We start from the raw sequence: 14,183 nt of genomic DNA, 5'->3' as shown, positions 1-14,183 counted from the left end.
TGAATGCTGCTGCTGTTGGTGTTTATGACATAGTTCAATGCTGAGATAAAATATTCTGAGGCAGAAAAGATTGTATTTGCTCTCTTTTGCCCTCTGCTGGACATTTATACAAACATCATCATCTCACCCAAACAAAGACTTCTTTTACTCGGATTTAGTTCCTTGCAGAGAAAGCATGTAATTCTGCTCTTAAAGATCTGGAAAGCGGGAATTTTGTGTGAAAACCTGCATAAAATTGTAATCTAAACAGTTTTTGTTTTGGAGGATTTTTACTGTGAATAAGGGAGGTGTTTTTTAAGTGCTCTTCGATGTGAAGAGGGGATGATTCACCCCATAGAAATGCACTTGATGGAGTGAGGGCTTGATAACAAAAGCTGATTGAAAGTGAAATGAGTCTGTTTGTTCAGGTGGATTTATGCTTAAGAAGAAAATTACATTTGATCTCTAGCAGACAAATAAATAATAGTGAAATAAACAAATGAGTCTCCTTAACGACCACATAAATCTGATGCCAACTGAGCAAAAATATGACTTTTAATCATACGGATATTATTACTTTCAGAATAATCAACAGTTTATCATGTTTTAAAAAGATAGTCAGTATCGGCAGCTGAGAGTTCAGAAATTGGTATCAACCCTCAAAATCTCAATCGATGCTTCTCTAAAGATTACATTCTTATTTAATTTGTCTCTTTGGGGATCAAAAATATATTTTCCAGAGGAAACAAACCTTTTTGTCCATGTTTTTTTTAATAACTTGTCATTAATGTGTTGTAAAATAGGAGATACTAAAGATCCTAAATGCAGTGGCGCCCCCAAGAGGTGGCCAGAGGTGGCCATGGCCACCGCTATAAAATTGCTGGCCACCCCAGGGAAGACCAGTCTTCTTTAATAAGTCATATTAATGTTCACACAAACCATAAATGTTTATGTTTGTGTTTATTCATTCTGCAGACGCTTTTATCCAAAGCGACTTACAATTTATAACCTATGGGACATGTTGTGATGTGTGGGGGAAACCGGAGTACCCGGAGGAAACCCACGTATGCATGGGGAGAACATGCAACTCCACGCAGAAAGGCCACAGCCGAGTTTCGAACCTGCAACCTTCGTGCTGCAAGACAACAGTGCTAGCCACTGCTCCACCATGCAGCCCAAATGTATCATATCTAATGAAGACATACTGGGAAAAGGAATAAAATCAGGCTAAATTTCCAAGAGTTACCACGAGGATCAATTTGGTGACCCACCCCAAAATTTTCTCTGGCCCCATGGCCACCCCTATGAAATTTTCTGGGAGCGTCACTGCCTGAATGCTGGAGATTCCCTGTGAAATTTTCTCTGATCCCAATAAAAAATGTTAAGAAATGTGAGCGTTTCGGTCTTCTGCGCTTTGATCGACAGATCAAGGCCATTCTGTGTGTCATCAGTCAGAACTTGCCTCCTGTATGACAGAATGAGGGCAATTTTCAGCTTAACGAATCTGAAATCTTTAATGATTGCTGCAGATTCGCCATTTCTGAGGAATTTATGGCCCTCAGCTGCTAACACGAGTTAAAGTTGGAGTGAAAAAGGTCAAAAGATGGAGGGTGAAGGGTTGGGTTAAACTTGAGGATCACGTTGAGGACAAACAGTTTACGTCCCTGAACGCCAGCTACTGTAGATGAACAGTAAACGCAACGCTAAAAGGAGTAAAGTATCATTACACCCGTGTCAAGGATGCTTAATGTGAAGGGATGAAAAAAACGAGTATTTGACACCGTCCCTCTCTTCTTCCCGTCTTTTCTTACGTATCTCCTTTACTGTCCTCGCTGGTGCTGTGACATCTGAGGCTGGCGGTTGTCTGGCATCTTCTTCTCTTCGACTCCTGGCGTTCCTCGTGTTTGATGCCAGGAGTTTGAGCTTTAATTCATGAAGGTGAGGGCCCCAAAGGTTCGGCTTCATTACTTTAAAACCACAGATGACGTTCGGTCGCCTCGCAAATGTTGAGACACCACATGGTTTGTGGAAAGCTTCTGGTGTCGGGTGACTTTTACCAGCTTTAGACTTGTCTTCAAAGGTGGACGAACACTTACTTTGGTGAAAGAAGCACTATTTTAGATTTAATTTAGGTTTAACTTCGGTAAAAACCTGCCTTCCAAACAATGTAAAAGTGTCCATTCTGATTGCAAATTTGGGGACACGAGAGGGACTTCTGGAACTAACCCTAACCCTAGACAAAACAGATTATAAATTTTATTGTTTAAGGAAAACATTTCCCACAGGAAGGACTTCCTGTACTCGTCTGCATTGCAGCAAAGCCAGAAGACGCCTCTGAGGACACAGAATACCACCCAGGACAAAGCCGGCTTTTTGTTTTGACCAGATTCTGCTTATTTGAGTCACTGATTCTGATCCAGCTGCTTTTCCTCTGCGTGTCAAACACACAAGTGACGTTCCGCATCTTCCTGCAAACACAGACGGCCTCAAACATTCTCTGGAATTCCTGTCCTTGAAAAAAAAAGTGTTGTTTTTGTTCCATCATATCTGTGGTCAGTTCAGGAATCTCAATCTGAGTCATTCAAGGAAAATATCAAAAAGTGATTGTTGGTAGCTTATGGGCCATTCCCATCTGTACCGGGTCGGCCCGGGCCGGGTAGCGTAGGTTGTTTACATATCTGGGTGGCCCGGTATTTTTCCGGGCCATCCAAGGCTCATTCTCAGCCCTCTTCTCGAGGGGTACTGCTTCAGGCCGACCAGGGCCAACACACCCACTGCTGATAGCAAATTCACACCTTCCATTAGAGCAAGCCTCTGATTGGTGGGTAGAATCAGCCCACATGGGCTAAAGGCAAGGATGTGTGGAATCAACCGGGCCAGGCTGGGGCCGACTGGGGCTACCCGGCCCGGGCCGACCCGGTACAGATGGGAATGGCCCATAAAATGGGTGACATTTCACAACTGGTTGATTCGACAAGACGTTGATGAGACTCAGTGGGGAGTCCGTTGTGTTCATTAAGCGGAGATGTACCGATGTGGTTTTTTTCACTGCAGATACCGGTGTGTAGAGACCCGCCGATATGTTCTGCCAAGCTTATGACCTGATTTTCACGACTGATATATAGACATTTTACACCTTATCGGCCAGCTAATATGTCACTGATAAGAATGGATGCTCAGCATTTTTTAAACTAATTCGTTTATGAACTCTAAATTTGAAAAAACAATGAGATATGGTAAACATTGGCCCGATGTGTAACTATGACGTCACACTGGAAACATCAGCTGGAACGACAGCGGAACATCGCTGCTTCAAATAGAATCCAAGCTGGCCGCAGTGTGGAAAATTTCAGGCACGTCTCAGAAGTAGCATGCAGCGTCACCATGGACGTAGTTTTGGAGGGGGACGGGGGGACGTGTCCCCCAAATTTTTCCGAAGTCAATTTTTGTCCCCTGGAATTTTTACCATCCAAAAACAACATTAGACTATATTAAATAGACACTGGTTGAGCTCTAGGACCAAGTGGAGAACAATCACTTGTGTTGAAGCCTGTTTCCTATTAGAACCGTCTATAAGCTCATCTATTGGCTCTTCTGATACTTGCTCACGTGTGATTGACCATTCCTGTCACCTGTGTTCTTGGCAGTTCGGCGTTCCTGACATTGCATAAAAGAGCCTCTAGGCTGTAGTGTTATACATATTTTTTGTATACTTACTGTAAAGACCCCCCCCCCCCCAGTCAAAACTGCGTCCATGAGAACCACATCACTAAATATAGGATTGGGTTGTACTTTTGCTGCGAGTCGCTTCTGGGACAAGTTTATTTCCGCAGTATGCGGTAGGGCTGGACAGGAAACCACACACAGTTTCAGTGTAAAACGTCCAGGAATTTTCAAAAATAAAAGACCATCGCAGCAATTTGATTTCATATCAGTGTAGATTACGTCAGAACATGTGACCTAAAGCCTAATTTATACTTCTCCGTCAGCTCCACCAGGGAGACACACGCACGCACGGAGACAATTTGTCCTCATACGTCTCCGTCTCCTGGGGAGTGTTGCAAAGCAATTCCTCGCCAGGACAACAGAGGGCGTACCGCTGTTCTGTGGTATCCTGTCATGTATCCAGTACATAAAAGTGTGTTTATATCGAGTTATTTTTGTATTTAAGACACTTTTTAACACGGACAAATTCGTCTCTCAGTCTCCTTCACCTCTTCATGAGCTCACCACCTCTAAATCCACGTTTCCCGTTATTTCCGTCCACAAATAAAACGCTGCGTATCTTTTCACTCCTCCAGTTACGGGGGAATAAAACAATCATATTTTTAGAGTTTTTGCTAGGTATTCTTCAAGCTGCTACGTGTCTGCCACTAGCTATCCTCGGCTCTGTTTATGTTTTTGAGGGCGCAATGGCGGCGCTGTAGACGACAGCGGCGTCCTGACCAATCACAAGCTTGCATTCTCTGTCTCGATGGACGGATGTTTAGAAAAGAGAGCTCGATTCCATCCGTCCTTCCAAGCCTGTTGGAGAGCCCTCGAAAGGATGGATAATGGCGTTGCGTGTGTCCGTCCCGACGCAGACAACTCACATTCTCCCAGCGTCTTTCAAGAAATGCAACATCCTGGCAGTAGAGAGGAACACTATATATGACACCAAACAGCGATATCAAATGTGATTTCCTTCTTCTTGGTTAAATGGCGGAAGGCATAAATAAACCGTGACCTTTGACGTTTTGATTGGGATTTTGTGATCTCACGAGTCTGGCAAGGAGGACAGACGATAAGACTGAGAGTCTCTCGGTGTGGATTGCTGTAAGGCGTAAATCGTTCCCCGCCGCTGACGCCTCCAGTGTGAAGTCGAAGTTAGCCAACCAATATATGTCTATTCCCACCATGAAGCTTATTTTAGCCATGTTGGACACTGAAACTAGACCTCCACTGGCTCTGGAGTTTGTTGGTTTCTACCAAATTCATCTAATTAGGAGTCATGGCCAGAAAGTGAAGTCTTCTTTAGGATCTTAATTTTTTTCTGCAAAAGTTGACTTTTTGTTAGTCTTGTCATGCAAAATCTGATTGAACTTTGAGTGCAGAACATGTTGCTTCTCTTGTTTGTTTGAATTTCATGAAACATAAACTCCATTTCCATTCATTCTCACGGAGGACTTGCATCAAGATGGGTTTCATGACCGCGAGAGAAGCTGGCTGTCTCAGATTCTGCAACTGGAACCAGATTAACCATCAATACCTGGAGCCTAATCTGATGTCTACCTGAATGACTAATTTCATTTTGTTCTCATGAATATGATATCCGATTATCCTCCTCCTCTGACAGCTGGCTGACTCCGTCTGATGGACGTGGTTTCTTGACATCTTGGTTTCACTTGAGCGGGCTCCGCTGGTAACCAGAGTGTGCCTGTCGTCCTTATCAGACAGGCTTGGTGCCAGTGACACGGCCTGGCTTTCGGTTGCTCATCTTCTTTCCTCACGCAGGCTTCTCCTGCCATGTGTGATCCATCTGTCCGTTCTCTCAGACTCTTGTCTGAGTTTGACCTCATCCGCGCTAGGTCAGGCGTGTTTTTACAGGAAGTCCTTGTTTGTGAACGTAAAGGCCATTCTGGCTGAGAATTAAGTGACTGCTGAGAAGCATATCTCACTGAGGATGTTGTAAACATTGGTTACAAGCTAAAGTATCACTGAAGAACAGAAAACGACAACTTTTTGGAACAAACTGGATTTATAAAATAATCGTCTTTGGGAACTGTAAAGAAAACTCGCAAATCTCTAAAAGACTAAGGCGCTTTGGAACAAAGAAAACTTTGTTTGCATTTTGCTTTATCTTTCGGTCTTTTGAAGCGTGTTTCTGTGTAAAAGTTATAAATAATGACCATTTTAATTGTTGTCTTACCTGATAGCTTTTTGAATGACCTTGTTTTGGAGAAATACTGTTTATGTCCCACAGGACTGATGAGCTAACAGCTAGTCTGAGCAAAGCCAAGTGTCTTGTTGCGATATTAAACATCTCCAGTCACCAGTTCCTGCAATGTTGTAGGATAAGCCTCTACTTTAAAGTTATTGGTAGAAATATGAAGATTTTCTTCTTGCTTCAGACATGAAGGACACCTTCATGTCTGAAGCAAAAAGAACCTCATTTAATATTTAAAAAGAGGACACAATGAACGTTATAAAGAAGAAATATGAAGAATTTTCTGCTTAGTGGCGGGTCCCGGCATTTTGAAATGGGATGGCCGAGGCGGGTCATTTGTTCATGCACGGATGGCACATATGGTTATGTTGTTTATTTTTATGTTTTTGAGAGGGAGACACAAATTATGCAACCCCAAGCCTTTTGTGGACAATGTAAAGGCAGTTTTAATGGAACTCAGTGGGGTGGGCAATTTAATTCCAAGGGTGGCATGTACTACCCCAGGCCACTTCCTGGACACGCCCCTGACTCTGCAGGAAATGGACCCCTGGATGAACCTTAAATACTACATTTCTCTTCTTCTGCTATTATTAATGTTTATCACTAATAAGAAGGGGGGCCTAAACGACAGCATTATGAGTACTCGTTAATATCCATGATATGCAGACATCTTGTTTCTGGCCGGCTAACTGCTCTGGAACTCTTCTGCTGCCTTCATCTGCTCTTCATTCTTGGTAAAAAACAGAAAAAAAGCAACAATGCCCAAGCATTTTCTGCCATCTTGAGAAATTTCTCGCGCTATTGGTTAGCTTCTACTAGCCGAGACACACTCTGCTCTCTCCTGGCCGCTAAATCAACACAATCTTTTGCGGTCACAAGCCAAGGTGGATGAGTCCATGAATGCAAACATTTCCCAGTGACGTCAAAAAGACCCATCTATTTCTTACAGCGGCAAATGCAGACAACTTGACAATTTTTACTTTTTGCATCCTTGCAGCACTCAGAGTAACCAATCGCATTTAAAAAAGAACAAGTATTATATCTTTCTCTGTAAATCTCTGCTTTAAAGTGTTAAAACAACAGAAATAAATTTTGGACTTGGCTGCACCTGAACTAGCAGTTAGCTCATCAATCATGTCAAAGGCTCCCCAAACGTTTCAGGATGCTTTTGCAACAGGTAAGACATAAATGTGGGGCAGATGCTGTGCAGATTGATAACATCTGCCTTATTGAATGTGAAAGAGGGTTCAAATTGCATCGGAAGCTTGGAGGCAAATGCTCTCCCCTCATATTTAATCTCATGTCAGTCTAAGTTAAAAATGCTCCAAACTATTGTTTCTTTTCAGTTTTATCCTGCACGCATTGTAAGTTATTTTATACTCAAATGTAAACAGTTTCTCTGTTTAATCCAGACCAAGCTTGTAGGCTGAAGCGCTCTGTTTGTTTCTCTGCAGGTCACATCAGGGTTAACATTTGTGGCCACTGGCTTCGACTGGAAACTCACCAGCAGATTGCGCAAGCGCAAACATTCAAACAAATTTATCAAAGGACACCTTTGGAGAGACGTCGGGGATGGCCGGTGTGTGTGTGTGTGTGTGTGTGTGGGGGGGGGGGGACAAGAGCACACGCCCACTGAAATTAGCTGACCTGAAATCACATTTCCAGTTCAGCTGAAGGCAAAAGGAAATTAAAATTATCACAGCGAGGTAATGCTGCAAAGCTGGGACTCTTATTCCTGTTTTAAGAGCGACTGCGTTGCTATAAAAGCAAATGAGGCGGAAGATGTGTTAAATCTGCAGATGTGTGAGGGACACTTTTCCAGCATTCCTCTGTGATTTTTACCCCCACTCCCCAAGTTCTGCACTTGAGTAATGCTCTGGATATCCCCTCCCAGCCTTTGCTGTCTTTATTCACACCATACTGACACAGGCATGCACACAATCCCTCGTATACATCACGCCCTTTATTTTCTTTCCTTCCTCTCCTTTTTTTCCCTCCTCAACCTTCCTCTTTTGAAGAAGTTTTCCATGCAGATTTGAGTCAAACATCTGGGTCAGCTTACATCCAGTGGAACAAGACTTGCAGGATATTGTTGGCAGGATGTGATGTGTGAGCTGGAGCAGTTTACTCTGTGGGAATCCCCCCCCCTCCCCCCCAACACACACACACATGTTTCCTGACATACTTTCTGTCGAATACTAAATCCAGGTGCAGCGATTCATTCTGAGTCAGCATGATTGTAAAACACATTTTCTCAACAATATGGAAGACTCAGAAAAGGTTACAATAATTTTGGAATAATTTGAAACATAAATGGGAAAGAAAACACACCAAAGATCGGTACGTTTCCAGAAAACTTGAGAAACTGATAGATTTGTCACTGTGACTGTAAATGTGATGGACAACCCTCTGTGCCGTCACCCATAGTTTTCTGAAGAGCTGGATTGGGGTCCAGTGGGCGGCACCCACCACCCCCATCTTGGCTGCGTTATGCTTCTTGTCACTCCTGGAAAAGACAAAAATGGAGGTGATAGTAGGGTTGATGACTGCCCAGCAAGCTTTAAGACGATGTAGCTACAAGCTAACTGAGCAAGTCGAAGCTAATTGAATTTGGCATTTGCTTTAAGCCAGAAAACCACGTTTGAGCGACTCTGCTACCCTCTGCCTTCTATAACCATTTTAATGTGAGGCTGAGGCCTTCCCTGGAGCAAGCAGGAGGGCAAGCTGCTAGCACTAACCGCTAATCAGACACCTGTCAATCAAAGAACACACTCCTAAGTATTCATAATTGCATCTTAACGGATGAGTCACAAATAAATCACACACCCTGAGTTTTTATTATAGTAAACTTGACCTACTTAACTTAAAAATGTTTTTGTATTGGCTAATAAACCTGTTTATTTTTGCTGTTAACATGGGAGTTAACTTGCTCCTTTTTTGATCCAGCCTCTAGTGGATGACGGAGGAACTGCAATTTTTGACACTTCCTTTAGCTTCGATTTGCTCAGTTAGCTTGTAGCGACATCTTTGGCCTCCCTTTTGGCAGCTTCCTTTCGCCCCTTTGGTTGCAGCATCTCTTCCAGGGCATTTAATATATGATTACAAACTCATTTCATTAATTTCTTTATTAGCTGCACCACTTAATTGTGTTTGGCAGTAATCAGAAAAACAAAAGCACAAACTGCTGTTTTCATTTTTGTTAAACTGTGGATTTATTTGCAAACAGTTTCAATCTTTTTAAAATGGACTACACCAGGAGTGCTAAAGCTAGCTGTAAGTGTACAACAGGCTTTATTTTTGTTGTTCTGGTGTCAACAAACAGCTTATTCAAAATATAGATCTAATTCTTTGAAATGTGGAACTGTGGAAAGGTTGTGAATGATAAACAGATACGTTCTCATAGGACTGACAAGCTAACAGCTAGTTAAAAAGACCAAAACAGATTTTGCGAACCGTTTTATTTCTGAAAACCTCGGCTGTTTAGTTAATACATTTAATACTGTGTTGTTATTTTCATCTCCTTTCAGAAACATGATGATCTTCTGATGTGATTAATCTAAAATCCAAATATTCATACAGATCTACACTGTAAGAAATTAAATGTTGAATTTACTTAACCACGTTACGTCAACTGGTTCCACTGAACCTACATTATGTTAAAAGTAAACGTAAGTTGCTCTTTACATTTAAGCAACTAGAATAATTTGAATTAATTAACATAACTTGTTAAGTAAATTCAACATTTTGTTTTTTAGAGTACATGTAGCAAAATAAACAGTGAATAGGCTGATAAAAAAGTATTTACTCTTATTTCCTAATTTAATTAGCATCCCACACAACAGTCTAGTAAGAGAGTTAGAGATTACATTAAGAAAATAAAAATAAAAAGGTAACAATTACTGGTTAAATGTCATGTTTATTTGTTGAAGCACTGGTTATTTCTGTAAAAGGTTACAAAATAGGTGTAAGATCTCCTATTTTTCCAACACTGAGTACATACAATACTATAATTTGAAACTTTATATGTGTTCACAAATTATTCACGTGCAAGAAATGCTCATTTCTGAAAATCTTAATTTCTTTCCAATCCCTCCTTAAGGCTACCATGAACATATAGCTGAGTCTGAGTGGGAAGCTGCAGAAATGTGGCCCGTTGTTTACGTTAAGCCTCTCAGTGGAACTCAGTCCGGATTAGTCTGGGTATGAATGACGGTTGCAGAAGTAAAACAGTCCTCCCACTGAATTCCCCATGTTTTGTGAACCTACAAATTAGCTGTTTTTTTTTAAAACTTGTTTGAGAATGTAGAGTTTAGAGATTGGGTAATAAACGGGGAAAAAGCCTTCGGAGATGCAATTCAGTCCCCTCCTCTTCATCTTTCACTTCCCCAGCTTATCTTGCACATTTTCAATTACTTCTGTGCAGAGTCATCTTTCTTGTCGTCTGTTTTGTACTCCAGGAAGAAGTCGTTGCAGGCCACCGTGAGAGCGCCCATCAGGATGATGAACTCTGTGAAGTCCACTTCTCCGTCGTTGTTGGCGTCCAGGTCGTTCATCACCTTCTCCACTGCTTCGTTATCTTTGGAGCTCTGTTGGCGGAGAACAGAAACAGAAATGACCTGTTCAGCTTTTTTCTGTTTTTCTGTGTTGGCATTCAAAGCTGCACAGGCTTGTCCAAGCTTGTGCCGCTTCTGATAGCGTAACTGCACAACCACATATTTATCTCCTGACGCTCTCGGCTCTTACCCCCAGGTAACTCCCCAGCTCCTCTAGCAGCAGCTCCTTTAGCTCGCCCCGGCTCAGGGTGTACTTGTCACCTTCCTTCCCCGAGTACTTGTGGAAGGTTTTTATGAGCATCTGCATGGCGCTCTCCAGGTTGGAACTGGGCTCCTTGGACATGCTGGTGAAAGTGCAGAAGGTCAACAGGTTAAACTCTGCTACAAAGCGCCCGCTCCAGGCCTTGCTGCATGTGCGCTCACATAGCAATCAAGGTTGAAGCCACCTCAAAGTTAAAAGGAACAGATTTGAGGCATTTATTGTAGGAAATAAAATGTTGAATTGACTTAACCAAGTTATGGTAACATTAAACCTAGTTACGTTTATGTAAAGAGTCATTTACGTTTAACATAAAATGTATTACTCTTTACATTTAGGGAACTAATTTTTACCAGCTGTCATAACTTTGTGAAGTAAATTCAACATCTTATTTTTTACAGTGTAGAAAGAAAAAAAATGGCAGTTTGTGAACGAGAAACAAAGTTCTTGTCCTTTACGTTCTACACATGGATGGAAAGATGGAGGATAGCGCTGGAAAAGCTTTTTTTCCCCAACAGTCTTACACACATTGTGTCCGGCATCTTGGAGCGTCTCGTGCTGGACTCGTGGAGAGACTGTGCACACACAGACACACACAAGTCACTGTCAGCGATGCAAAGTCTGCGAATGTTTTTTTGTGTGTAACATCATTCACTGTTGCTCGGCAACGTTCTGTGCTGTAGGATGATTGATTTCCGTGTAAAACATCTCTCTTATCAGTCAAAATCAACACTGGAAGTGAAACACAAGACTTCCATGGGGGTGGGGGTAAGCAACCTGAGGTGCAATTTGCTCATGCGTTCAGCTTTATAACTCATTAGACTTAAAAAAAAAACAACCTGGAAAGTTTTATTTAAACCCACCAGGCCCCTTGTGCATGATTTATGAGCTGCTTCTGTAGGAGATGCAGCTGTCAGTCAGCAGTTCTGTTCATGCCGCAGAGCTTCCGGCAGGCCAGCGAACACCAAAGCTGGAAAATCTATAGGGTCATCGGTCTCAGTGACTGACACTAAACAATAGGGAGACCATGGAGATGCAAATTCTAGCAGTAACACAATCCTGACTATGGTAATAATGCCGATACTGCACCTAATGATGGCAACGGATGCGAGATATGTCGGACTACTACACTCTAAAAAAATGAAATGTTGAATTTAGGTAAAAAAGCGTTGTCAGCTAGTTCCACTAACATTTACCTTCGACATAATACTCGTTCCATTAAAGCAACTTGGCTTAGTGAAACCAGCTGATATAAATTAAGTAACTCCAACATTTAATTTCTTAGAGTGTATTTTAGCCCTCTGCTTCACTTCCAAGAAATCACCAATTAAGAGTAAAAAAAATCTCTCAGTTAAAGGATTCAAACAGCTTGTTTTCCAAATGTGACTTTAAAAAGTCTTGGTTTCCGCAGGTTTTTTTTTATTATATGATCCAGTTTGCTTCAAAGAAAGCCTTTTATGAGGTGAGGGCGGAGAAAGTCAGGCAAAGTCTTACCTGAGTGTTGATTGAGGGCCTTCCTTTGTCTTTAAAGAGCAGCAAGAGGACAGAGCCAAAGCAGAGATGGATGAGGAGAGTTTACCCGTGGCTTAAATATCACCTGTTCCTCCACTCCTCCACCCTCCTCCCCAAACTCCCTCACCCCTCAAACACCTATCACCTCCCTTTTCTCTCTCTCTCTCTCTTGGTTTTAAACAGAAGTGACACACACACCCCAAGAACAGTCACAGTTTTATTCTATACTAGCCATTACATATAAGGCACAAATAATACAGCGATACATATGAATGGAACACGTTCTACACTCTAAGAAATAAAATGTTGGATTAACTTAACCAAATTACATCACCTGGTTCTGCTAAACCTAGTTGCTTGAATTTTTACAGTATTTAACATAACGTATAACAATGTACGTCACTCTCTTCATTTATGGAATTAGGTCCGGGTGACATAACTTGGTTAAATTAACTCAACAGTTTATTTCTTATGAGTGCAATTCTCTGCAGGAAATGAACACGAGTGCCTGCACAGCATCCTGGGAATGATCCCATAATCACAAATGTTTTGACCTCCATTTGAGTCACAAGCAAACAGTAACTCATTGGTTGAATCATTAACTTTGATCTCAATTTGATATACACTGTATTAAATGAAATGTTGAATTTACTTAACCGAGTTATGTCAACTGGCTCCACTAAACCTAACTGCTTAAATGTAGAGTCTTAAGCATTGTTAAGTTAAAAGTGAATGTATATTACTACATGCATAAAGGCAAATACATTTTTGTGGAACCAGTTGACATAAGCTGGTTAAAGAAATTCAACGTATATATTTTTAGAGTGTATCTTGGAGTTATTGAGTCTCATTATGTGGCAATGGGAACACTCCCTGTTGCAGATGTGCTCAGTTCCAGTAGGTTGGAGTTTAAAATACAGAAACTGTAGTTATATTAATTTAAAAAAAGCAAACTCTTATTGGCGTTAATTCTGTTAAAAGAGCATAAAATTATCGAGACAATTTGTGACGTTTTCCTGCTGTTGCTTTGCTCACATTTATTAGGAATTCACTGGTAGTGCAAGTTCAGTAATTTCAACACATCAATTAAAAAAACTCAACTCCGACCTTCCTGCTGTACCTCAACTTTACTGTCAGGACAAGGTTCAAGAGACTGAAGTTATTCACAGGATGTACCAAGTCAAATGTTTTAATTAAGCAAATGATTCTGCAGGCCAGAAGTCCAGAATGCCCCACAGGAAGTTTGATAGTAAAAGACAAGCAGGGTGGCTGTAAATGAGGGTGTTTACTATGGGAGTGTCCTGGTGAGGCAACACGACCCATCTGAAAAGTTTAATGCAACATTTTGTGTCTATTTTGAATAAAAACATCTGGGAATTCTGCAAAAAAAAATTTTCTCACTTTTACTAAAAAATATTAACAAACTGCTTCACTTTGATTGAAAAAAACATTTAAAAAATTGGTAAAACATGTATATTTTTTTAGGTGATCTTGGTCCAAACTGTAAAAATAATGTCTAAAAAATAGGTTTCATGTAGAATGCAGCATACAAAGGATCAGTGTTGCTTAACAAAAGAGGACCTTCTGACATCAGCATCACATTGCCTCAAGAGCAGGACCTCTAGAGTCCAGGATTACTTTCATGCAATTGTTTGTGTCCAAGGGTGTGTCACTTATGAAATGCCTAATCCAGTAATTTCCCAGTGCTTAATGCTCAAGGATCCAGTTGCAGGTCAAACAGGGCGTTTAAACTGTACAAGGGTGTGGCCGACAGGAGAAAAGCCCCAGCAGGTGCTGCTGAAACCAACAAATGGTTATAATCAATTTTAAAAGAAAAGTAAAGATCAGGTTTCCCCTTTTTAAATTTTGTTTTGGGTGCAAAAGGGTCCCTCCAGAATAAAATGCAAAAATTATTATAAATATTATTTTGAAACTCTCTTTTTTGTTGCAGCAC

General features: G+C 41.3%; 1 protein-coding gene across 2 annotated transcripts; it reads right to left on the bottom strand.

The window, feature by feature from the left end:
• Positions 1-10,174: 10,174 nt before the first annotated feature.
• s100s (S100 calcium binding protein S) lies at positions 10,175-12,314 on the bottom strand. Of its 2 annotated transcripts, XM_015973693.3 has the most exons (4): positions 12,212-12,290; positions 11,246-11,292; positions 10,649-10,802; positions 10,175-10,491 (listed from the first exon to the last, which is right to left on the bottom strand). In XM_015973693.3, the coding sequence occupies exons 2-4, from the start codon at positions 11,257-11,259 to the stop codon at positions 10,315-10,317; spliced, it is 345 nt and encodes a 114-aa protein (XP_015829179.1). In that variant the 5' UTR covers positions 11,260-11,292; positions 12,212-12,290; the 3' UTR covers positions 10,175-10,314. The 2 variants fall into 2 exon arrangements, with proteins under 2 accessions (XP_015829179.1, XP_015829181.1); XM_015973695.3 differs by lacking the exon at positions 11,246-11,292 and having other exon boundaries at positions 12,212-12,314.
• Positions 12,315-14,183: the final 1,869 nt, after the last annotated feature.

The sequence above is a fragment of the Nothobranchius furzeri genome, chromosome 19 (assembly GCF_043380555.1).
Source record: "Nothobranchius furzeri strain GRZ-AD chromosome 19, NfurGRZ-RIMD1, whole genome shotgun sequence".
NCBI lineage: Eukaryota > Metazoa > Chordata > Actinopteri > Cyprinodontiformes > Nothobranchiidae > Nothobranchius > Nothobranchius furzeri.
This window is presented reverse-complemented; position numbering and strand designations above follow the sequence as displayed.